Genomic DNA, 27,555 nt, shown 5'->3' with positions numbered 1-27,555 from the left:
AAACACACCTTTAAGGATACTTGAGAAGTAGTTTCTCTATATATCCTCCGTAACAGATTCCATCTCTCCGAATTGCGACATGAATTTTTAATGGCAATTCTGTAAGTAAATGATGCCAAGACGCATTTCGATTTTCCCCTAATTCACTTAAACGGAGATCTTGATTCAAACTTTGTCATATCCTGACAGCACTATGCTGTCGACATGATGAATTTAAATGTATATGACTTTCATAAACCTGCTCCATTTTCATTGTCGATATTTGCCCCGAATCTCGAATATTTGGTCTAAAACAAGAGTATTACACAGTTTCCAGGCCATTCAGGCTTTATTTAGCAGAAATTGGCACAGTGCGATATCATTATGAACTAACTGAACAATGACCGTGTCCAGTACTACGAAACCAACTGCCATTACCAATAGCGAAATAAAAATTATTGCACCTAGTACCTCGAAGCGTACAACCAGCACCACCAAGTTTTCAATTGTGGCAAAAGTTAATTTTGCAAATATGTGCATGAAAATGAATTTTAAGTTATACAAAATATTTTCCTCTGCGCTCAATTTTTTAAAATATGAAAATCAAGATGAAGTCTTTAGAAACGGTTTAGAGCTAGTTCTGGCCAACAACTTAAACCGACGACCAAACATCTCAATTTGTGGGTGGTAAGCTTGACCGCCACTCACCCCAGTTGGTCTAGGTTCAATTTCAGGTGAGGTCGTTGAGATTTTCTGAGGTTAAGAATCTGTGGTCACGCCTGGGAAGTAGGTAAAGCCGTTTGCTTTGATAGCGGCCCATGTGTCTCTGTATCTGGCGTCGGTGATCGGCAATCTGTGCGGACGGAGCTGGACGTAAAATAAACAAAACAATCTTAATTTGATAGACTCGAAGCTATATGCCGTTGTTTAAGAATGTTCTAAGAAGTTGTTCATCTTGCCAAGGTACACATCTTCTTTAGAGAAAATTGGCGGGTGTAGTGCACTTGGTAAATCGCTTGCCTTGTACACAGCTCATCTGGGTTCAGTCCCCAACTAACCTGCTCTGTGTTAATTCTATAATCGAAATAAAAAAGCCGTAATAAAAGCTATGTATATTGGATTGGAACAACTTTAGCCTTCATATCAAACTCGTAGGAATGATATTTGAAGATATTTTAAAAAAATATTTTTAGGAGTCATTCAAATATAACGAGCGATAAATTCTAAAATATTTAAGGAAGATACTTTGTATTAAGCAAAGAAGACGCCGAAGACGTCACCTCATTTTATCTGCCCAAAATTTCAATTAAAAATTTTTACTTTTGGGAGGATTAATCACTAAAACGCAGCCCCGAATTATAAATCTTTCTATTTTTGAAAATATACCGAACACACTACGGACGTAAACCCAGCGGTTTCAACGAAAACATTTAATTTCCATAAGAAAATTTTTTTTTCTACAATTGCTGAATTACCTTGAAAATACACGAAATAAGCCAATGTTGAAATTTACAAATTTGTCCATTTGAGCAGCTAGAATCTTTTTATTAATATACTTAATTTGACAGAACGCTATTTGAAGAGTTATATTAAAGAATTCACTATTAAGGGGCCATTAACACACAACAAACAATAACATTGAAGATATTACGTCTTCATCGAAGTTGTTGGTAAAAGTCTGCTGTACAACTTTGCCGAACTTATATAATCCTAATATATGTGCCTGCAAGAAAGTAAGATTGTGCAATCTTAATTCCCAAAAGGGAAAAATGGATTAAACCAATTTGCGCATTAATGGCACAAAACCTATCTTAAATTAAGTGGTATAAGTTTTACTAACTAGTGCTAATCTGGGTACTAGTTTAGATACATCGTCTAACTAAACACCCAGATGATGCTAGTTACTGACGAGATGAATTCGAAACACAAAAAATTAACACTTAATTTAAGTAAGATTGATCGATAAAATCGCAACACAACATGCAAGGGCTTATAATTTCCGTAAAATCCTCCGAAGACGTAATCGATTCAACTATCTTCGAAGTAGATAAAGTTTACCTCTGTTTGAGAAGTGTTGATATTAACCGTGAACTTTGCAAACTTTTAAAGCTCTTTTTTGGTGGAAAATACACTATTGATTCTGTAACTCACCTAGCAGCGAGAACATTATTTTCTTATTTGTTGGTTGACTCTTCGTGCCATAATTTAAAGATGTTGATGAATCTAGAAGATGGTTGAAAACTGCACTGAATAAATAAATAGATAAATAAACAAAAAAATGTTCAAGATAATATCCAACTCTCGCGATCCTGAAATTATAACTGTTAGATATCAATGATTCCCAGAAGCTAAAAAATGCCCAAGCCTGCAAAGCTCATTACAAATTAGATAGGTTTAAAAAACCAGACAGCCCAAAGAATCATTGAATTTTAATCGCGATTTGAAATGACTATTTATGCAATTATGCGCAGGAGAGCAGCAATAGAAAAAAGGTCGTTTGGTTGTTGCTAGTAGTGATTTTAAAATATATGTGTTCGTCTGTAAATTAGTGCTTTTTTCTAGAGCTTTTTTCATTATTTTCATGCGGTTTGCTATGAGGTTTTTCTATATGACACGTACCCCACCACATCAAAAAAAACCCTGAACAAATATAGCCCACATTATTAAATCAAACCAATTATCGACACGTTTTATTCGTCGCGGTCCAAATATGACCGCACGCAGTACAGCTTCCATCAACCCAACCCGTTCCCGGTGATGCGTCGCGCCCAAAAGCATAGATAAATTCAAATTTAAATTTTACATTATCCTAAATTTTCAATTTCCTACACGCATAATCGGGTGTCCGGGGGTTGTCACATAGGTAGGTACGCCACATAAGGTAGCGCCGCTTAAAAACTATTATTTCACACATATCTGTTCGGTCGTGCGTGGAATTTGTTTTTCTTTTATCTATGTGGTTTGGATCATTTTTTTCCGCGCGAATGCCAGCGGTAGCTGGACAGGGTGACCTGATGCTAGTTAACTAATTTAGTTGGGTACTTCTTTATCGTCCTTAACGCGGTATAGTCGATTGACTCTTGCAGTCGTAGGAAAACTATATATATAGCACATTAAGTAAACGATCGGATTAAACAACGAAGAATCCATCCTTGTCGTTTTTTAATGACTCTATACTGGATTTATTTTAATCTACAATGTGTGATTCATTAATTTAAAGATTTGTGATTTCTTCAATTCACCTCTGGAATTTAATATCTTGAAGAAGCAAGATGTCCGTATTTCAAATAGATCAATTGATTTTTGATTATCAGAGTGTTTTGGATATCTATATATGTTGAACTTCCTTTAAATACTAATTAACTCTTGGAGATTTCAGAATTTTTGGATTACTGACTTTTGTAAGTCTTTCTTATTTTGTGCCATTCTTTATCTTCAATTTCTTGGTCCAAAAGTCCTGCAATTCGAAATCGAATTTCGATTCCGATATCTTGAATTATATTTTTTTTTTGTCATTCTTTAAGCCAAAAATATAGGATCACAAAATTTCAAGGTTTCGAAATGACTATAAAAAATTACAAGACTAAACCGGAGGATGCCAGCGTAACACAACTGTACAGATCTCATTGATCAGCATAAACGTTGATTTGAGCACTTCGAACAACTTCTGAAAATGCCATCGTCTAGTCATCCATCAACATATGTTCCCTCCAAAGAGTCAGACAGTTCAATGAACATAGTTTTAGTTTGTATCTGGCCAGTTTGCAACTACACATTACAAAGAATCATATCAGAGTTTGATCGCACACATAACTGAAAAAAACAGTTCTCACCGCTAAAGTTCTCATAGTTTCTCTAAAGTGAAGCAATCATTACATTTGCCGTATGTGAGTTTGTCATCGTTCCAAATTTGGGTTCCCATCGCAACATATGCCGTACAAACTGCATGTTGCCCTGTTTACAAACACTCCTGAGTGTTCATTGTCGATCAGGGTTGCCAAAATTAAATCTGTATTTTTGTCCTAAAAAATCTTTTCATCTGTATTTACTCTTCGAAAATTCTGTGTCGATATCTGTATCGAATCAATTGAGTAGTTTAACCTTTTGCTGGATTATCTATCGATTAATTCTTGTGGTTTAAATCAGTCAAGCAAGGACCTGTTTACATTTTCATAAAAAAACACTACTAGTCGTTCTGATATTGAACTTGAGCTTGTGCGACCACCCCTGGCTGCTACTCCGTTATCGATCTTGACTAGCTGAAGTTGAACAGAGAATAAGTAGATAATTATGCTTGGGAGTAGCGAAACATCTTTCAATGTGCAACTCCTGGTAATCCTAAAGTGTTTATTGTTCAATACCGGCGCCGGCCAGGCCCGACCGTAGATTGCGGAAGGAAAGAGAAGGAATGGTTAGTCCGATACTTGCTTTTGTTAGAGGCCGTATATACTACTGCGCACTCCACAAGTATCATAGGAGGAGGATGTTTTTGTTAGTAAGTGTATAGAAGTTGGATCTACTTCTTCCTTAACGACGCCAGAGAGGTGACTTCACTATCTGGACTAGATATCGATCCACCAAACTCATAGACCGGGGACCAACGGCTTTACTTCCCTTCCGAAGGAAGACGTGACCACAGATTTTTTCACCTCAGAAAAATCTCAACGACCTCGGCTGGAATTGAACCCAGGCAACTGGAATGAGTGGCGGTAACGCTTACCACCCAACCACCGGCGCCGTCTACAAGTCGTTCTGATATTTTACATCCAGAAACTTAAACTTTATCGATGTCACAGAGCATTACAATTAACGTTTCTGGAAGTAGACTTCAGCCAGGCGTTTGCTGGGTGCTAACCTGAGTGTATTGCAAACCTTTACCTTTCAGAGTGAGAGACCAATCTCAAAAGTGAAAATATATTTTAAAAAAGAGAGCTAAGCTAAGAGAGACAGAGAGGAAGTATTACTGAAACTTAAAAAATATTTCTAAAAATAGTTTTTGTAACATCATTTCTCAAAAATCTGTATATCTGTACATACACGGAAAAATCTGTATATCTGTACACACAGATTCTTGGTCTGAAAATGGTTGAAAAATCTGTATAAATACAGATTATTCTGTATTTTTGGTAACCCTGTTGTCGATTAGAGAATCAGAGCCAAATAGAAAAAAAACTTTACTGACGACTTGTCTTAAATTACACTGCGTCATTCTACTGATGGGCCTCTCATTTAGATTTCTGAAGTCGATGAAGTAGAGAATGAAAATGTATTCTCATCAAGTTCTCGTAACGTGGACAAATTTCAATTCTACTGCTCATTCGCGCGAGAAGAAGTTTTTCCGATGTCCAACTTTTCCGGAATGAGATGGATCGCGAGGCTTTCAAAATTCCGTTTTGGGCTGATATGTACGGGATACTAGAATAGCACTCAGAGCTTGTTGTTTTCACTATTCTCGTTCCCGTACATCGAATCTAAAGGGACAAAATGTTAATCGGTTCCTGGAATCCTCTTAGGGTTCTGCATAAATTCTTTGAATTTTGAAAGAATACGTATCATTGTTTTGGGGAAATGGTTTTCAGGATTGTGATAGAATCCGTCTACGTAATCCCACTTTGCGATCTGACGGAATTTTGTTCTTATTATTGAGAAATGCTTAAGATTCTGTCTGAGTTTTGTTTTTTAGTGTCTGTATTTCTGACAAGTTTAATGAAAATCCAGTCCAGAATTGACGAAATCCTCCTATTTTAATGTAATCCGGTTTGGAAGTCAGAGGGTACTCCGCTTATAATTTTAGTAGGTTTCTACTCAATACTTCAACGTTATATTGATCGATCAGAGTTTTACTATGGATTTTATCATGATATCCATCACGAGTGGTATCCTGTCAGTGTTCTTAGCGGGATTTCGTCGTAATCCTTTGAAGAGTTCCTGAAAAGAACTTCATCACAGGAAGAGATCCTATGAAAATAATATCGTCAAAATTCTGAACAAAATTACTTGAAAATAGTCAATAGAATGTCGTCAGAGGCCTGAGCATATTTTTATCAGATTCCTGAAAAAAATTCCATTTATTGAAAATCTTTTGGGACCCAAAATTAAGGGACGGGCAGTGGGAGTTTCAGATCACTCACTGAATGGGTAACGGATTTGCATTCGTGGTAAAAAAATTTTTTCACTCCTGCGAAAAACAGTTCGTATAACAAATGCAATTTTTTGGGTGTTTCTTCCAGTACTTTGACGTTTTATACACGCAACGCAAAATACATTCTGATTTTTTTTTCGATGGAAAAATTGCATTTGGTTTATATTTAAAAATGACGTGGGATGACCGGGAAAACACGGTGTACAGATATTCGCAGATCCTTCTTTAAAAAAAAATTCTTTAAAAAAAGGAACCGGCATCCCTGAATTCTCATCGTTCTAGTCGTGATTGACGAAATGACGCAATATGACAGTGTTATGTTTAATTTTACATGGAAGATGTCCCGAGCAAAGCCCAACATCAAAATTGCAGCAAATAGGCAACATATTTTGATATCAAGCATCAAATTGAAATTTTATTTTGATATCAGTTTAAACTTTTTCAGATATGACATCATAGCTTGATCTCATTTTGATGTGCTTACATTTTTAGAAAAAAAAGTTTTTTTCTATTTCTTTGACAAACATCAAATTGATTACTTATTTTGTTATCAATGAAATATTTCACCATCCCAATGAGTTTTCAATTTGCTTTCACTGATAGCATAAATAGTTTTCTGTTTGATGTCATAGTGCAATTTTTCTGCTTTCGATTTTGATCTTTTAACCGTTAAAACGACCAAAATGATAACAACCTGAGCAATCATTCCCTACTACATCACAACATCAAGTTTAGTTCTCAATTTGTTATCAGACTCTGCTCGGGTGTACTTACCATGCGCAATGCCATAAAATTACACTCTTCAACATTTTAAACAAACGCCATGTGTCTAGTCTAGTCTAGTCTACACCTACTCATAGCCAATACATATAGGGATCCTGGAAAATTGCAGACGTTTGTCCACAATTTTTCTTGTCATTATTAATGTATGTAGCACATATTGAATATGACACAAGCATTAAAGCGGCCAGGCGAACTGTGCAGCGTACAAAACAAAGATGATTCAAAATTATACGGCAATCAAATTATTCATTCAATGAATAATTTAATCAACGGATTATTTTGAACCTTGAATAAGGAAGAAACGTGGACAACCTTACACAACCGTTTCAATTTGATGGGGGTCTGAAAAATCGTTGGGAGTGACTTTGCTAAAAGGGTTAATGTCACTCCTTTGGTTCCTGGGATGGGACAGAGGTATTTATCCCTGTCATGGCTAATGAGCCAGGTTATAGCGCCTTTACTCGCACTCATTTTAAACAAACGCCATGTGTGAAGTAAAATTACGTGACTCGCCAAATTCAACGACATGAAAAATTTTAATCAAACGTAAAACTGTGCCATTATTGATGCTCATATATGTCATGGTCAAGAGACGTAAATTTACACGATTTTTTCTAAGTGTGTATAAAAGTTTGGTTTTTTAGTATTTCGAATTCTCCTCGTCAGTAACTAACATCAACTTAATGCTAGCTAGATAACTCCAAACCAGCTTCAAATTGTCGCCAGTTTGACACTAAAATCCAAAAATCACGTCTTGCGAGAACGCTTTAAACGCAGAAGTTCTGCTTGGCTGAAGAGGAATATTGAACCAAAACTGTTGTATGAGAACCAAACGCCTGGAACTATGTAAAAATTCTCAAACAGGTTTTTTAGTTACTGACGAGGAGAATTCGAAACACTATAAAACAAACTTTTTGGGCTTTATATTATATTCATCAAGAATCACTGCAATCGCACCCAGTCAGTGGCTGCTATACGCTAACAATCTGAAAATCTTTCAAACAATGCAATCTTCTGTCACTTTAAATTACATTAAATTACAAACTAGACGGTTTCTATGTTGGCTTTTTCATAGTATTCCGTCTAATCACAGTTCTAGCACGTTGGGATCTGGCCTTGGTAGGCACACACCGTGATATGAGAACCAATAACTCCTCGTATTTGGTATTGTAGGTTCAGATACAAAGTAGAGTTCTTTTCATATTCCCACAACATTAACACCGTTGGCTATACCGACCGGTTAAAAACCTAGTGTATTCCACCTCTCTATATTTTACCTCTTTTTTGCACTGAACTTATATAAAGTACGATATGATAACAGAACGTGCAGTCGCACGATGCGTTACAAGCTGTTAAGCTCAGCAAAGCTTCCTTTCTCCAATAGTTTTATTGCACGTTATTTGTACAGAATTTCGTAAATGGTGGAACTGTATAAAGGTGACTTTCGTGAGCTTAAGATCCATTTTCATTTTCAACAAATGTTCCTATAAATAATCTGACTCAAAATTGCACGTCAGAAACGTTTTGATCGTCCCTTTTTGACATCTCTCGTTCCGTAATGATTCCCCGGGTATTACAATTACATGTTAAGGCAAGGAAAATATTTCCCATAGTGTAGCCCTGCACTAAATATTCGAATTGATGTCAGCTGGTTACCCTAGAGACCTCCTCCGATGACCAAAAAAAGCAAAGTCCACTTAATTACCGTAAAACACTTCACAGAGCTCATCGTTTACTTGCCTGACTTTGATTGGAATTTTTCTTTGGAATATGAAGCATGAACGTAATCAGTGTCAGCATCGATTTCGGATTTGTAACTGAAAATTTGCAATAGAGGAAAAGGTTAATTTCAAACGATTAAATGACGAACCTGGATATTCTGCAAGATCTAAAACTCTGATTCCACTCTCGCTATGCGTCGATTATTTCTAAAGCTAGTCAGCAGCTCGGCTTCATCTCAAAAATAGCCAAGAATTGTAGCTGCATTGTTCACTAGTTCGTCCAATGTTAGAGCATTCGTTGGTTTGCTTGGTGCCAAATGACGTCACATGGCACCTAAGAATCGAGCGGATCCATTCGACTTGTATTAGGAATCCACCATGACGTGTGATCCTTTCAATTTATCAGCATATCCTGATAGATGCAGGCTGATTGATCTCTGAACTATTGAACGAAAGGTTAAAACTCAACAGTCAACTATTGTTGTTAAACTAATAAACTGCTGAACGGTGGTATAGACAGGCGTATCCACATCTGAATTTCGCATAAATCCTACGTGTTAAGCTCGGTATGACCGTTTCGCCCACGTTTACGAACACATCTGATGTACCACATGGAAGCATCTTAGGACCACTACTGTTTGTGATATTTTTAACGACGAGGCAGCTCACTTGGCTCGTAATTACCGATGACCTGAGGATCTATAAAAGGCTGTATTCAGTGCTGCTTGATACGTTTGTCGACCGGTGACGCGGGAATAGGCTTGGCGTCAGCATCTCTATAGATCAGAGCTGCAAATCTTCAACAGTTTGTTTTGAACTTGAAGGAAAAATTCTCAAATCATGCCCTACTATGTTCAATTCGCAGTTGTTCGTTTCCATTATTCATTCAAACAACCGACCTGCTCAATCATTTTCCATTCATTTTCAATTTCATTGACCCTGTGAATATCTCTGTACTGGGGTATTGACTAGGTTTTTCAAGCAAAACTACTCTGAACATAGTTCTTACTGTCCATGTAAGCTTGAAAACGCAAAACATGACGACATTTAACCTAAACTGGACTCTACAGAGCAGATAACAGCTTTGGTTGGTGAATGAAAAAGCATCAATTTGAAATGAAGACGTACGATTCAGTTATGAAAATCCCGCCAACTTGAAAGTGAATGATTGAGGGAGGCTTTGAATTTGAATCATGATTGGGTTTGATTGAACTGAAAGTTGGCATTTGAAAATGAAAATTTGCACCACTGCTATAGATACTGTTAAAGCCCTTCATCGGTCTAATGACTTGCTACAATTCGACTACCATATAAGTGATGCTGTTCTGAGCTGGGTGGACCAATCGACAGATCTAAATAGGTTCTAGGTCAACTAGAACCAAAACTCTGTTTTCACGTTTATAATTATTTCTATGACTAATCGGCAGCTTAGCTTCCGTTCCCAAAAATTAGCCAAGTATTTCTCGGATCCACATTGTCTAACGAAACTAGTGGTTAAAAAAAGGGAGATTGTCGGTTGTCTGACGTGACATGGAACCTAAGAATCGGTTCAAAAATGGTTTATTCGCGCGATCCTTTGAATCTTCCAGCGTATCCCAATTAATGTAGGCTTATAGGTATCGAAGTCCTTGAGCGAAAGCGTAATACTCAACAAATAACCTTCGTCGATAATCGGGTAAACTTCTAAACGATGGTGTAAATTGGCCTATCAACGCTATTACTCCGAAATATAACCAAGAGATTGAATATATTTTCGAATTTTACTTCATTAAGACCATTTTGTAAGATGGAATGCAAACATTTATAAATATTTGCATTCTATCTGCACTGTTGAACACGTTGACGTACGAACGCTCGAGATCTTCGCGATGGTACACGCTATCGTAAAGTCCCTACGCCCGCACATATCTGAACCGTACAGTGAATATCACATTCAGAATCGCGGGCCGCTGTAATTGACCTTAAGCAGTGTTTTAGTGAGTGACATTACCGGTCTCGTCTGCAATTGTAGTGTGCGATTCTGATGGGAGGCTCTTCCGAGAACCTAGGTCTACAGCTCCAGTAGGACAACTCTCGTAAAAATATGGTGGTTCTAAGTTGCATGTAGGCGCGAAAATAGCGTAATATTCCTTCTACGCAACTAATCAGGGCTCGGTGCATAATCCCGAAAATAGGACTAGACATTCTGCTAACCTGTAAAAGAGACGAATGACCCCAAGACTAAAAGCTTTATGTAATTTAATAGAAAAGAAAAATACAAATATAAAAATGAAATAATCCTTTATTGAGCGAAAGGGCACAATACCTATTAACCCTTGAAGGCGCAAATATTTTTTTTTAATTTTGAGAAAATTTTATCATAGCTCAATACTTTGCTGTGATACTGGCAACACCTTGGTGCCAGTTAATTGGTCAATCTAAACGAGAACAAAAATAACTAATGCCAATTTAGGCGCTAGTTGAGATTTATCATTTAATTGGTACCAAGGTGGCGCTAGTTATTGATAAGAATAATACGAATAGCTAAATACTAACTTTTATGAAAACAAAGTTTTAATTTGATTCGTTAAACTAGCGCGAAAAATTCTAAGCCACCCTGTACTTGTGGTAAACAGAGCAAGCCAGGCTTCATTTATTCTGTGCTAAAAATCAGTATAGGTACAAAAATGAATTTTATTATCATTAGTATTATTATTATTATCACTATGATGTCAGTGCAAAAACCCGCATAAATGTGAGCGAGGTGGGAGTAGGGGAGAGGCGTCAGGTTGGAAAAACTGTGGCAGAAGAGAACAACCGCCCAACACGAGCTGCAATGTGGTACTCCACAGACGGATTGGTTTGGGACGGGGAGAAGCGGTAGCCGGAATCCGGACAAACATTGAATTGAATGTGTGTTTTTTCTGTAATTCCTGGTGGCGATTCATATTTTGTTGTTTCTTTTTTTTATTCCAATGATTTTTCGCACTGATGTGGCTTTTTTAATTCTCGATAACGCGCGATTGGATTTTCGCTGGTTAGGCGCTTTCCGAATCTAGGGGGGGGGGGGGCTTCGGGTCGGGCGATCGTGTACTCACGAGTGGAGGTAATTTAATAATAATATTAATAATGATAGTTGAAAAAGTTTGGCGTTGATTAGCTCTGGGTGGTTCTGCAATTTCAATCAACATGAGCGCCACAGAGTACTTTTTTTTTTTCAAATATAGACTAAAATGTAAAAAGGGCCTAAGTGCGAATGAGAGTATCTATTTGTTAACTTTCTCTTTCGTCAAAAACTCAGCCGTTTTTATGTTTGCTGCTTAACACTTAGCATAATATACTAGATGAAATCAGATTCTTTCTGAACACACACACATGTTTGCCTAGAATATCACCTTACAAGATGTAAGATGTTAAATGTTTACATGGACTTAGAAAACAATTAATTGTACCACAATACAAGAATCTGGGATCGAGTCGCTTTTAAATTATAACACCTTGTAAACAAGCTCGCGGAACTGTCAGATTTTTCCTTTGATGGCGTCATCATGCAATGTTCTATGTGTTTTTCTTTTAATAACAATTGACAACAACTACTACTGCAACGATAACAATTGAAAGGAGAACAAAAAAAGTTTACCGTTTATAAATTGCGACTGATCTCGTAGGAAAGCAGTATAGTCAATTCCAAACGTTTCGGAATGAGTCAAATTCCAAAAAAAACTTAAGCTGACATTTGAAATGATTTTGCTATGGGGCCACGTTATGCAACCAAATCGAAACGACTTTTTCATGCAAGCTTGTGTACAATTCGTAAAGTAACTTGTTGTGTGAAACGGACATAGCTTTCTTTGAGCATCTCTATTTAAAATTACTTTTAATTGCCATCGGCATATTCAAAAGCTTATGTGGAATATTGATTAAAATTCCGAACAATCCGTCTTCTTTCAACGTTTGACGAATCAAATTTTGGTGGATAAAATTAAAAAAATTACCTAGTTTTGATATTCACCACTCTTACAAGCAGCTTTGACTATTTTCCAAAAAAATATAGAATTTGCATTTGATGATCGTACGCCAAGAACAACCCTACCGACGCTTTGAACTCCGCATGAACTCACCGTAATGGTGTCTAACCTGCGAAACCGCGCGCCGCCCGTCCATGAGTGTTGTTGAATGAACAAAAACCAGACGGTGGAGGGTATCGCCCCTCACCACCACCACCACCACCACTATCTATCTAACCAACCCGGCGAACTGGCGTAGGCAATTTCTACGTGTGTAACGTTTAATATTAATTTTTCCAAATGTAATCACACTTTTTTATGCACTTTTATGCATCGTCCGGCACCGGCACCAACACCACCACCAACGACGCCTCCGTCGCTGCATTGATTGTTGCTCGGCGCACTTTTTTCCCTATTATATGAATGACCAAACCAATAATTAGTGCAGAGAGGCGAATTTTAATAAATTTCAATATTCTTTGTTATTGTGCAGTTGCAGGGATCAGCTTTGATTTTTTGTTTCGTTTGCTCTATCTCTCTCCCTTTCTGGCTGCATTTAATTGACCATTGCAACCGCACATGTACGAATTAGCAGATGGGTTATGTGTTAGATATGATATCTGATATCGGATATGTTCTGCAGAGTGGGATTTAGCTCGTATGGTTGCAGCTCCGACACTGTCTGGCCGGAACTGGATTAATAAGTGATCGAGTATAGATAAAAATGCGGCCAAACCGGAAATGCCATGCACTCCAATCAAATCATTACTTACTACCAGAGCGATGGTACCAAACTCGTTCATTTTCTGGATTATAAAATTATTAAATTAAATTATTATAAAAACACAGATTCTATCATCCACATTCGTTCCGAAAAAAAACAATCCATCCACCAAAAACCCACGGAACCAATATCACTAATGCAAGTGTATTTTTCCGATTTTTTCAACAGCGATACGGAATGAAGACGAGCCGCAATCGGAAGGTTAGTTCTGATGTCCAATGTGTCCTCCACTAATCTGTTTGTGTTTTGTATTTTGTTTGTTCTGCCTAACACACTATAGTTTGTATTTGCTATGCCAGTCTACTCCTCTTAATTCCTACTACTATTAACACGCTCGTTATTTTTTTTTTTTCGTTTCTGTTTATTCGTAAATAACGCACTTCTACTGCCGCTTCTGCAATTAACAAAACCTCACCACTAAAAACTTAACACGTTGACGTCTTGTTTTTTACCGTACACTTTGGAAGCGCCATTTAAACCCGAAGGCCATTCCACTTAATTATACTTGTGAAATGTAACCCTCACTGCTAAATCGTTTCATGCTTGCGATGCACATAACACTTTTTTTTTGTTCTTGTTTGAAATTGCCATCCCTTTATTGTTTTGCTGCCTATTAAAATGCTCTTATTACATGTATTTAACCTCAAAATCTACTTTGTACACAACGAAGAGTTTAATACGATCGTTTCCTCGGGGAACGCAGAGCAGCACGGCGAATGTCAAAAGAGGTATGGTGAATTTGCTTTTGTATACTGATTTACGAAGTAGTGCGTGCGTGCTTGCATGAATTCACCACGCCTCCTCTGGATTGTGCGGAATTTTCAACACTGCTTGCTTCGTTATATCGATTTTTACAGTGTAACTAAATGACATTGAGTATACCTTTGTTTACGTTCTATTTTGATAATCAAGACTAGTTCAATATTAATTCGTCAAAAGAGCGAATGTGTTTTTTGTAAACAAACTTGTTTCGTTCATTAGTCTGCTGCAGAGTGGAATTTCATGAAAAATATGCGTTAATGTAAATTTTTACCCTTCGTAGAAGTAATTTCAATTGTTTTCTGCTTTGAAATTATAGTAAATTAAGAGAAACCATCAAAATAAAAGTTTGTTTACAAATCTTATTCGCCCTTTTGCAAATTTAATATGGAGTTGTTCTCTAATGAAAGATGTGCGGAGAGAAATGCGTACAAAATGGCAACCTTCAATTCCATTGCTAAAATTTAGATTTGCAAGAAAAAGTACACGGAAAAATAAAACAACCCAAGGAATAAGTTCTTTTAACTTACTTTTTAGTTGTGCGTCACTTTCGCACATATTAGTATTGTCAAAAACCAAACGACAGATTCAACTCAGTGGAGGTCTTCCGAAGAATAAGATACTTTTGAGTTGTTTGGGGTATACTCAAAATTAGGTAAATTCAACTTAAAATTAAATGTATTGAACTCAAGGTTGAGTATAAAAAACCTATCAATGAGTTATGACTTTTGCCGTGATTATATGGAAACTACCTTCAACACGGTTTATCTAATTTTACCTTATTTCACGTTACCTCGAGATTGAGTCAAAAGAACTCAATTTTGGGTAGTTTTTCGTATGCGTGTATATTGGCTCGGCTGGTTCAAGAATTTAACTGCTTCGCTGGCTCAACTAAGGATAACTAAGTAAGTAAGACACCATGATAAAACATTGCATTGCAGAGTTTCACAAACCGTAAATCTCGGAAATTTGATCACAAATTTAGTGCCGGATGTTCACCACGAAGAATTTTCCGCCGTTATTTCTTCACAATTTCTTCGAATTACGACCCTCTCACCCTTTGTCATCTGATTTAAAGCAATAACCTTATATCATGAAAATTTCCTGAACCCATCTTAAGAAATAACAATTTTTTTTAGAAAGTTAGATTTAACGGTCCGACATAGTCTCATCAGAATGGTGCCGGCGTGAACCATTGCACAGTAGTCCAGAAAGTAAGTAAATTTAACATAGGAATGGGCGATGTCGATGCGATGTTTTCAAAATCAATTTTTACGGGTTGAAAAATCGATCTTTTCGGTTGGATGTTTGACAACAAAGATTTGTTTGATTCAATGAAATCGATTTTTCTTTTAAAATTACTATTGAAAAAACGCAATGTTTTCCACAATCGATCTTTTTACCTGGAAAAATCGATTTTATGCGTCGATTTTTCCCGGCTCAATGTTTAACAACATCGATTTTTTCAAATTAAAAGAATCGTTGAAGCAAAATCGATTTTTTCCAGAGTGTCACTAATTTAGCAGTATTTTTTTGCTTAAAAAGTTCTTGTGCATTGCAAGGCCCTTCTTTTCATTTTAACAGAAGCTAGGGTGGTTCTAATTTTAGTAAGAACGGTTTAACGGTTAGAGCTAGACTGTTTTCGATAAAGTTGTAGAACAATACATTTTAGAAAAAATTGCTCAAGACACGCAAGCTCTATCTTTTATACTTTCTATTTCACGACAAATCTACATGTAAAGTTCAGGGTGGTCCTTAAAACGGTTTTACTGCTATAACTCTTGTAGTTTTTATTTTATACTTAAGTACCCTTTGAACAGCTTGAAGATTATTTTGGGGCGCATAACTTGTTTGTATACACCAACTACTAAACTTTTTTCGTTGCAAAGTTATGAAAACGTTTCAATAGAAAATAGCTTTTTCAAATAGCATTATTTTCGATTAGTGCACTAAACATTAAATACCGTGGATGTCATGTAAAATATTATGCTTTGTAGTATAGATCACCAAAAAATGGCAAACAAGATATTTTTTTTCTTTTTTTATTTCGATAATAGAAGTTTTAACCTTAACATCATTCGCCTCTTCGGGTTAAAAATCTCTTAAGAAAAATCTCTCACCCTATGTGCGGGGTTGATATTCGAACCTAGGTGAGTTGTGTACAAGGCAATCGATATACCAACTACGCTATGCCCGTCCCCAACGATATTTTTGTATATATTTATTATCTTTATATTTCAGGAGCGGATCCAGAAAAAAATTTCGGAGGGGGTCCGAAATTTCGATTTTGAAATGCTAAATGTACAATACGTATTATGTAATACCCTTTTTAAAATTAAAATCAGTTTTGGTCGAATTTGGTTTGGAATGATTTGGAATTTGGATCGAATTTAAAATAGAAAGTATTTTAAAATTTCTCAAGGAGATAAAAATTTTCGGGGGGGATCCGGACCCCCAGGACCCTCCCCTTGGATCCGCCACTGTTATATTTACAAAAAAGTCCCTTTTTAGCAAAAAGTATATATAACTTTCTAACGAAGAAACTAAAATATACTGAAACAAAATATCTGAAAGCATTTCTAAAGTCATCTTAATGAAAAATCAAAACTACATAAAAAAAACAATTTTTTAAGAAACACCCTGATCTTTTTAAGTAAATTTCATGTAAAATGAAAAGTAAAAGTCATAGAGTTCCAGTGTCTTCAACAAAGTTTTATTCAATTTTACTTTCTATAATTTTCTGAAAGACTGCGAAATTCTATCTCGAACCATTAACAAGTTAATTTCCCGATTTTAATAAATTTAAAACCACCCTACCCACTATTTAAAATAATAGAAAAGTCTTGTCAAGTGCAAAATTTCATCATGAAAACAAAACTATATATTTTGTATTGTCGACCGTGAAAGCAATTTAAACATACTACCAAGGGTCAATTCATGAAAAACCAAATTTTTGATATAACTTTTGTAGTTTTCATTTTTCGCTAACATATCCTTTAGATGTTTTTCAGATTTTTTGAAAACGACAATTTTCTTCAAATACATCAAAACTCTAGGTTCTATTATTCAAATGATATAAATATTTATAATACCAAAAGTTGTTTTTTTAAATCAATTTTGTGAAATTTTTAAAACTATCGTGCTCGCCATTGTTTGCTCCATTATACCCCGAATCTTGACCTTATATTCAGTTGTTTGCCCCAATGATGGATATTGGTATTCCAAAAAAAACCATTTTTGACGAAACAGCGCTCATAACTTTTCAACAAAAATAGTTAGATATGTGATGCTACGAAACAAATTGTTCACCTTTTAACAATTTTAAAGTTGTCTAAAGACTACTTCAAGTTTAAATGAATACCGCAAAAGTTATTCTAACAAATAAGTTTTTTCTAAGAAACACCCTAACCTTCGATTTTAAATTTGTTGTAAAATGAAAAGAAAGACAGGTAGTGAACATGTCTTCAGCAAACTTTTCTAAAACGTGTCGTTCTACAACTTTATTGAAGGTTGTATGGTTCTGTCTAGAATGATTAAAAAGTTAAATTTTTGATCTTGGGGAAATTAGAACCACCTTAACTGCTATTTTAACAAAAAAAGGCTCATAAACTACGAAAAATTTTCCAAAGGCCTAATAAAACTAAGTGGTTTAGTTTTAATAAAGTCTCAAAATTCCTGCTAAATTTGCATTCTGGACCACTGTGCATTGGCATTAAAACCTAGCAGAAATACTAAAGGGTGTTACGATTTAAATTTGTTAAACAACCATGAGTGTAAATTCGCTATATTAGATTTTAACTTTTTGATGGACTGCGGATGTTTTATGTTTGGCTGTTGGCCTTCTCAGTCTTGTATATATGTATCGAATGACTTAATTTTTGATTATTTAATGTTACGGCCGTTTTTGGCGGCCTTTTGCAAGGAAAATTATCTGCCTGTCGCTATTGTCATGTATATTTTTTTCTCTTATTTTCTTTTTTTCCGGAACTTCCCTATGCGGAAAAAATATACATGAGAATAGCGACAGACCGATAATTTTCTTTGAAGAAGGCCGCCAAACACGGATAATCAAAAATTAAGTCGTTTGATACATATATACATTTAATTTCTATTAGAGAATCATATTAGTTGTAGTCTTTGAACTTCAATTAGTATATGATACGGAAAAAAATATCCAACCCATCTTTTGGTTCACCGAGTCCTAATTTCCAGGCCATTCATTGGGCAAGTGACAGTAAATCTCCGGAAATACCTAGAAAAATTTGGTGTGCATCATAACTCAAAATCTACTAGACCACTCGTTTCGAAATTAAGCATAGTTCTTCTTCATATCATAAACTATGATATTTGTAACTATGAGAGACCCTTTACAAAATTGAAGTGTGAGTCGATAATTATTGCGACTCTTTCAAACTTGCGTAACTTTTTTCATACTTGACCGAAATGAACCAAATATTGCGCAGTTTCTCTTTAGAGAGAATTGTTTAAATCCGATAAATTTTGCAGTTCCAAGTGAGACTCCAGTTGAGATGGAAGAAAATCAACAAGCTGTCCGCGGAAGGATTTTATTCACCCATTAATGCTTCTTATTCGACTATCGAATGATAAATGAAGCCCAAAAATACATGCGTAGCTACATATACGAGCGACGATATTTTAGATACTCGCATCACCGTGCTTCTCATTCGACTAGCGAACGATGAATGCAGCACAAAATACAAGCGGGACTGAAAGGGACTGGAAAAGTTCGGTTTTCCGTGTCGCTTTTTGCGTTGTTTATAGAAGTCATATTTCGAAATTTAATACAAATTCGGCACACTTTTCCGACCAATTAGTGCAAACATAGTGTAATTCCATCAAGTAAATTGATAGTTATCACGTAGTCTTTCCAAATTTTGAAAAGGGCCACTATATTGAAAAGTTGTAGTGACTACAAAGTTACCGATAGGGATACTACCTACTGGGATTACAACCAAACTGGTCAAAATTCTTGATAAATTTGATGGCTACACATTATTCGACCGTGCCAAAGGTCCTCCAAAGGTTCCAGTAAACGGATGACAGTTGATCACAAGTCAGGAACTGGATGAAAACCGAGAACAAGGCGTAAAAAACGACAGATCGCGGATTGCCCATTTCAAGCGGTGTCCGAACATTTTAATGTGGGTTTTGGCCAATAATCTTGATGTTTCATACAGTTTCGTCCGTAGGACCAAGAAACGATTCAGATTGAAAATGTAAGAGATGCAGAACTTCCCAAATTAGGACGAACACCAGCAGAGTGTTGCTAAACGTTGCGTCCGAAAACTCTACTCCTGCGTCAGTGATGATGAGGCCTACCCCGATCAGAAGAGCAAAATAAAGCAATAACACTATTATAACTATGGTTGATATTTATAACAGCGCGTGTTACAATGGAATTGAGTGTGTGCTATGAACAATTTTCTATATTATCCATAGTATAACATAGTCAATTATGGAAATTATAAATTCATGAAAAGTTTCCGATTGATAAAACTTTAAAGAAAATAAGAAAATAATAAACCTTCATCATTTGTTACTATATCACTGTCATTCGATAATTGTAACTAATACCACTGAGAACTGACATAGAAGAAAAGTTTTCAATGTGTGTAAGAAATAAAACTGTCGTTTTGAAATCCCACCAGCAAGTAGCCACTTGCCACTAGCCGGCGCTACGATAGGCCAGCAAACGCTATACGAGAGTTGCGTGCAAGCTTGGATACAATGGTTATTCATGTATGCGAACCTGTGTGCGATGGTGATGATTTCATTTAAATGTTTACACATATTTTTCAGGAAAGTTTGTTCTAGTTTATATGCCTGTTTATTGTGATAATACAGTTTTCATTTAATCTTCTACATAGATTGCAATGAAAGTATCCTTTTAGAACACATTGATTATATCTCATATAGTTTTAACTTTGATAAAATCATAATAAATTTTGTTATCACTAAACAGTTTTTGCTCTATTTTTTGTCACTTTAACAGCTAACCAGTTAGATTAATAATAGGTACTGTAGCAACATTTTTTTTTTAAATTAATAGCTTCAGTTATTATAATTTTGTTACGCCCTTCTGATCGGGACATTAAAGCGTATTTCAAGCAGTTTCTAGGACAGAAATATTTCACGAGTAAGGACAAGTTTGCTGCGAATGACCGTTTCAGAAGAAAGAAGCTGTCGAAATTCGCTTCGAAGTACCTTATTTGGCAGGACATACGCACTTGTGGCGTACTAAACCATTTGTGGTCGAAGGCACTATTAATAGTGAGATCTACAAAACTTAGTGCCTCCAAAAATGGTTTTTGCCATTTTTGAGATAGACCGACCAAAAACCGTGGTTTTGTTCGGATTTGGCGTCATGTCACTATTCCAAAACCGCCCAGAAGTGGTATGCTGCTAAACCTGTGAATTTTGTGCCGAAATACATAAACCCACCAAACTGCTCTGAACTCCGTACCATCGAAACCTATTAGACCATGATGAAGCGCGAACTTCGAAAGCTCAAATGAAAGGCGAAGGACGAAAGGGAAATAATGAGGAAGTAAAAAACTGAAGAAAATATCGGAAATGATTGTACTATGATAAATCGATTGCCTTGTACGCAGCTCACCTGGTTTCGATTCCCAAACCCACACATAGGGTTTGACATTTTTCTAATCCAGAAAGCGGCGAATGACCATAAAGTTATAGTGACACGAAGCTAGATTGGGCCAGAAGATCGTAGGGTCCTCGTGTTACTTCAACAGGGAAAGCAGACGCTTCTGTAGACACTCCTTGAGGTAGATCTGCCCGTGTACAGTTCCAGTAGTCACGAACGGCGCACTCCGTTTGCCATATGAGCAGATCGCTTGCCAAATCATGTATTCATTAACTAAGTTTGAAAGTTTCTGCTTCCTTACTTCCTCCGGAACATCAAACCCCGGAATCTGCCGAAAGTCAGCCTTGACGTAAGTCTCATCATCCATGATGGGACGATGAGGCTTCGTCAGCATCCGGGTGTACAGTTTCTGGGTCCGTCACTTTGCCACTGTATTTTGCCGTTCGTCCCGCTCTCTGCCTTTTATACGTATGCAGTCCCTTCCAGTCCTTGGCTCTCCGAACGAAACACTTGGACAGATTCAACTTTTTGGCCACAGCCCTGACCGGGATTCCACTTAAACGCTTTCACTACGTGCTTGTGATTCCAATAGAACATCCATTCTGACCTCATTTCTCCTTCCGTTCGATGCTCAGAGTTTAGTAGTAACCTTTCATCAAACGACTCACCGTTGACTGCACGATTCCGAGTTATTTTCCAATGTCCCGATGAGAGAGTTGAGGATTTTCTAGATGCTTACGTAAAATCAAATCGCGACGTTTCTTTTCGGGTGACGCCATTTTTTTCAAATTTTCTAAAAAACTGACAGCGATGAAAATACAGTGTAAACAATACACTCGTAGTTTAGTCTACTCAAATTTTGAAGAAAAAATATCCAATGGGTTATTTTCCACAGCGTTTTTCCGTGATGCAATTCGATGTGGGACACCCCTAATGGATCAATCCGCGCGAAATGATCATAAATAGATGCAAACTTGAAATAGACCTACACGGATTTGAACCAATTTTGGAGGAGTTTTTCATCTGGGGCTAACAAATAATTGTGTCAATTTAATCACCCCTCGGGCCATGGAAGCCCACCTCGTTTTGACAAAAAATTCAAAAACCCTTTTTTTCTTTTGATTATATCTCCGGTTCTTTTTACTCTAGAATCAAACCTCAAGATGTTTGTGAAGAAATTTTATCAACTATGCGATTTTTCCAGATAACAAGAAAAAGTTAATTTTTCAAGCAATACGTATCTTTTTTTTAATTTAAGGAATTTTAATGCCATCATTTTCATACAGTTTTACTTAAAAACACTTATAATCTCAATGTAACTTAAGCCAATCCCGAGATACGCCGTTTTGAAGGGAAAATTTATTATTTTCGTGAGAAAAATGACCTTATAATTTTTAACTGACAAAATCGCAAAGTTGGCAGCACTGCAGCTAAAATCTAATATTTGTTCTAGAATCCTTGAACAATTTTCTCCAAAAAATCATACTTTGATTCGATTCTAGAGTAAATAGATCCGGAGATATAATCAAAACAAGATCAAGGGTTTTAATAATTTGTCAACTAAACTACTGTAAAACTTAGGTTTCATTACGATCACTACAGGATAACTACAGCCGGTTTACCATTCCATGTAAAGTGTCGCAATATATCATCGGTTGTTTACGACAGTTTGCGGTGGTGCCACCTACCGCTGAAGACGATAAATGCGTTTTGCTTGAAACACCGTTTCTCAAATCGGACAAACCGATAGTGGCTACAAATATTTTTATCGCTTTTTCTTGAAATTTTGGAGACATCTTGATACATTTATATTCTAATAAGAGTTTTTCAACATTCAAACTGTTTTTATTGACAATTTAGAATGAATTTTATCATAGAAAATCAATCAAATGACTGCTTAACAAAAATAACATGAGCCACAATGTACGGGCATCGAAAACCCGGAATGCCTTTTTTCATCGCACTTTTGACATACTACGCATTCGACTAACGAACGATGACTGTGGCACAAAAATACAAGCGCAATCAACTTGCTTCTCATTCTACTAGCAAACGATGAATGCGGCATAAAAAACATGCGGGACTTTTATAACTTCCCAATAATTGATTAGGTCTCTTAGGTGTTCCAAATTGGCCGCTCGATACTTTTTCAAATATTTTTTACAGAAGGAAAATTAGCAAAGGAAAAGAATGGAAATGTCTTAAAAAATAATCGAGGGTAGTAAACAATCTGAATTATAACAGAAAACTCGATTTTATTATTGAAGACAATATGAAATAATTTTGAGCGACCCAAAATGAGTATTGACTGTACCAAAAACTTTACTGTGTACGACGGATACATTAACAGTTCCACGAGCGCATGGTTTATTTTCCTTCCTTGTCATCATGCGACCCATAGAAAATGCACTATTGCAGGTCCTGCTCGAAGCGTAAAGATATATGAACTGACAGCGATTGGGACCAGAACCCGGCAAAAACGGTGTAAGGTGGCTCGTACCCCGGTTGGCACCGCTGGAAGTTCTGTATCAGAGGTGAATGGCCACATAGTTTGGCCTCATGTTGCACAATAATACATCTGTTTTCATCACTTTGTCCGTTTTGTAGCCAAAGTAAATTTCACATAAAATTTTAACATTCAAACGCTTTTTAGTTGGACAATATTTCACTTAGTGCCAGTCAACCCAGAAAATCGTATAGTTACAAAGTGTTCAACCAGCGAATCTTACTATACTATCATACTCCATACCACAGCACATAGAAAAAAAAATCTTCCACCATTTTCTGATGTTTTTGAGAATGGCCTGTTAAATGTACAGAAATATCGACTTCTCTATGCAATACTTAATTGATGTGATTGGTACTGGATTGAAAATACTTAGAAACAAAAGCGCTTAAACACAACGAGAGACTATCTTTTTTCGACTAACCCCTACTTTTCGAGTAGTCCAATCAAAGCCGGAGCAACTTGTCGACACTCTGAATCAAAGTCTCTTGTACGACCTTGAACACCTTGTCCGACAAGCACGCCGTAGTTTGCCATGTTTACTGCAAGTGCGACGATTGTTTTTCTTTTGTCGAACTGCACTTGTTGGATGTTTATAACGGCACTCACTAGACAGACAGGTCATCGAGCAAAAGGTCGCGAAGGCACGTGTGTTATAAATGCGTATCGTGCAAACCATATAACAGATAATTTTCTGTGTGACCAAACTGGCCATTTCCTTTTGTTTAACTACCACCCACGATCGTGGTTAAAATCAATGTTTAGGCAAAGCAAAAGCTCCATAACTATAACCGGGCGGTAACCTTTCCCAGCTACTGTCAACGACTTTGTTGACAGTTGATAAAAAGCATGTGTTTACTGAAACAGGTGACACCTATCAAATCGACTGTTGACAATCGAAGGCACGCCGCGCTACAACATTTTTTTCAACACGCGGTCGTACAATATCAGCCAGTGACGGTGGACACAAGGCGAAGATGGTGGTGGCACCTGCGCCCTCGGTCGCTCCAGGCCGGAAATCGCAAGTACCCGATAAATCATACGATGACCGTCAAAATTCGCATCCAAGCAGACCGAATAATGTATTAGGCACTTGGTGCACCAGTTACTTTCAATTATGTTCCCGTATATCGCTGGGGAAAAAAACTCTATTTGCATGTGGCGAATTACGATACTTATCATAAGTTGGGACATTAGCGAGCAAAGTACACGTTTTTAGCAACCCTTTGCATTGCGATCGATTCATATGAGGTTGGAGCGAAAAATTAACATTTACCAACATTGAACGACGAATTAAGTGAATTCCTTGGGGATATTGCGACGATATGAACCATCGTCGCCGAGATCCTGCCGAACTCCATACGCCTCAGTCTCGCACGCATATGTTATCCTGTATGCGGTTGTCTGATGACTGGATCCATCCGGATAGCAGCCAAGCCGGTCGGGCCGAGTGCAAGGTATACAATTTTGTAATGATAAATAATAATCTTCAGCCTCAATTACCGACATGCACGTTTATTTGGAAAGTTTTATCTCTTCCTCGTTTCCCGTTTCCTTTTCCACGGACTACCGTTGGACCCGGATCGTTTAACAACCACTTTTGAAAAGAATGGTCCATGTCAAAAAAAAGCGTTCGAGTGTCCATCTGCCCTGTCAGAAATCAGTCAAATCGTGTCAAACTGGCGTATGTCTGACATCTCACTGTTGCCATTGGCAGTCCGAACCAATTGGCCGAATTGAACAACAAATTATCGACGCTCGACTGTTCCTCTTTCGGCTCACTTGGTTGGACCCTGGTCGGTCGGTCGGTCGGGTCGATTGTCGGTATCACTTTCTACTTCTTTGATGACGGGTTACGACGACGCAAGGACGTTGAGCCCCGCCATGATAATTTCGAGTGTTTCGGGGAATTCTTCAGAGTTATTGTTTGCCACACTGGCCGGTGCCGTTGTAGAGAGTGTCGTTTGAAATTTGACCGAGAAGGACATCAAAGGGTAACAGCAATCAAAGCTGATCGAGTTTAGGCGGCAAATTTTGCCACAGACAACTGGACATGGGTAGCATCATTGAAATGATGGTGACTATGTGGGGAGGGATAGGGAACAGGGCGGTTCATCTATTGGAAGTTTTTTAATGTATAAATTCGCATTATTCAAAATACTCTAGATAGATACTTTCCAAAAGGAATATTCTCTCGCAATTTCATCAGGATTTCATCTGTGGTGCGTAACTTTCGATACGCGGGATCATTATACTCGATTAATTCAGAGTTTAATTTTTTTGAGACCCCAATATCTCAGGAAATAATTTACGGAATAGTTTGAAATTTTTACCATTTGTTCCATATTATATCAGATAGCTGGCGCAAACATGTTGTCATTTGAATGATCAATCCAATCGTTCCTACCGGGAAACTCAATTTGTGCTGCGCATGAAAAATAGGTTTGGTAGTAATGGGCTAAAACTTGCACCTTACTGTACTCATGCTTACAGAAGTATTTGTTGATTTTTCGGGAATTGTGTGCACAAACCTTTAGATACATAGTGTCTCCGGCCACCGTTCTTAGTGCTTTTTTGACGATTTTTTGTATATTAGATAAGTTAGATACATGTGGTTAAGATGTCCAAAGAGTCAACTTTTTAGATATGTGAAATTAAGCTACGTAATGTTCTACGAAGTTATAAAACAATTAAATTTATGCAACTATGCTGAATAAATTATGTGGTTATCTCTAATGGTTCATGAGCTATTTTTAAATATTTAGGGTTGGTTCTTGGAAAATTGGTTTTCTTTAAATATCTCTTTATGAGCTAAGTTTTCGCAAATGCTTAGTTCCAGAGATTGTTAGAATTTTTGTAAACGCATTTTTTTCTGAAGCAACCAAGCTTCTATTTCTTTTGTTTGCACAGTTACAAACAATTTTCAAAACAAACATGATTTTCTTCAAAGCTATATATTTTAAAGGTTTTCAGACGGATATTCAATCTGTTAATTTCATTTCAAAAAAAGGAACTTAGTTTTTATTTAAAAAAAAAACTGGAAGAGCGCATTTCTTTAAAAAAAATAAATTTTTGAAAATGGTGTATTTTCAACAAAAATCTTTCGTAAGTTTTGAAATAACGACTTTGTTATTTTCGCAAACAAAGTTCTAAAAGTGCTGTGAACAAAATATTTACGATAAATCAATATATAAAAAAAATGAAAAATAGTGATTTTTAGAGGCGTGACCACTTAAAATCACTATTTATCATTTGTCATTTTATATATTGATATATCGTAAACACTTTGATCGTAGTACCTTTAGAACTTTGTTCTTTTCATCATTTTCTCTCTCTTTCTCTCTCTCTCTCTTCTGGTAAAATCAACTCAGAGTGAATTTTTGTGAGAATACTGAAAGCCATCGTCACTTCTATTTGATATGTGACCTTTTTTGAAAGATCAGTCTATCGTACATCTAAATGTTGGCGGCCCACCCCTTGATACGATTCCTAGTCCCACTAGGAGTGTCTGCTCTAAATCCTAATTGGAAAAGTCTACCTAAAACAAAGTTTTGTCTGAGCCAGTTTTGCACTAGGTTTATCTGCGTATGATGGTAATTCAGTTCTGAATTCACATTAACTTTATTTTGCGTGAAAGATGATTTTAGTGCCACATTGCATCAAATAGAGGACGTCATTACTATCATTTTATTGAAGAGAGATATAATGTAGGCGTATTTGGAAGCATGACTGCAAATGACTTGCTCTATAGCTTAGTAGAAAACATTTAATTCCTATCTCTCCGTTGAGAAGTTAGTATTAGCGCCATCTATGTAGTGAGATATGAAACAAGAAAATTCTACCCAAAGCATATATATAATTTATTATATATTATATCTTATATATTATATATTATATATTATATATTATATATTATATATTATATATTATATATTATATATTATATATTATATATTATATATTATATATTATATATTATATATTATATATTATATATTATATATTATATATTATATATTATATATTAAAATTCTCCCAAACATCCTATCAAGCTAAACCAAACCATTATTTCGCTAAATATAAAATTCGTGGGACACAACACCTTACGCTGTAAGGCCCCGTGTAAAACTGACTCAGACAGCACTTCGTTAAAAGTTTAATAACTACTCCTAACAAAGTTGAATTGATTTAGTCTTCGGCAAAGCTAAAAACAATATTATCTTTCTTATTTTTGCTTGCAGAGATTTTTTCTGATGCACTTAGTGCTAGC

At 36.4% G+C, this 27,555-nt stretch overlaps 1 protein-coding gene across 2 annotated transcripts in view; it reads left to right on the top strand.

Annotated features, from left to right (window-relative positions):
• The window catches only part of LOC131684028 (zinc finger protein rotund-like), a 144,486-nt gene that overhangs the window by 40,136 nt on the left and 76,795 nt on the right, over window positions 1–27,555 (top strand). Inside the window, exon 2 of one of the 2 annotated variants that reach the window (XM_058966499.1) lies at window positions 13,564–13,596. The exons of the other annotated variant lie outside the window; for it this stretch is intronic. Coding sequence (XP_058822482.1) covers window positions 13,564–13,596 — 33 coding nt within the window. The remainder of the gene's footprint in view (window positions 1–13,563; window positions 13,597–27,555) is intronic. 2 annotated transcript variants of the gene reach the window in all.

The sequence above is a fragment of the Topomyia yanbarensis genome, chromosome 2 (assembly GCF_030247195.1).
Source record: "Topomyia yanbarensis strain Yona2022 chromosome 2, ASM3024719v1, whole genome shotgun sequence".
Lineage (NCBI taxonomy): Eukaryota > Metazoa > Arthropoda > Insecta > Diptera > Culicidae > Topomyia > Topomyia yanbarensis.
This window is presented reverse-complemented; position numbering and strand designations above follow the sequence as displayed.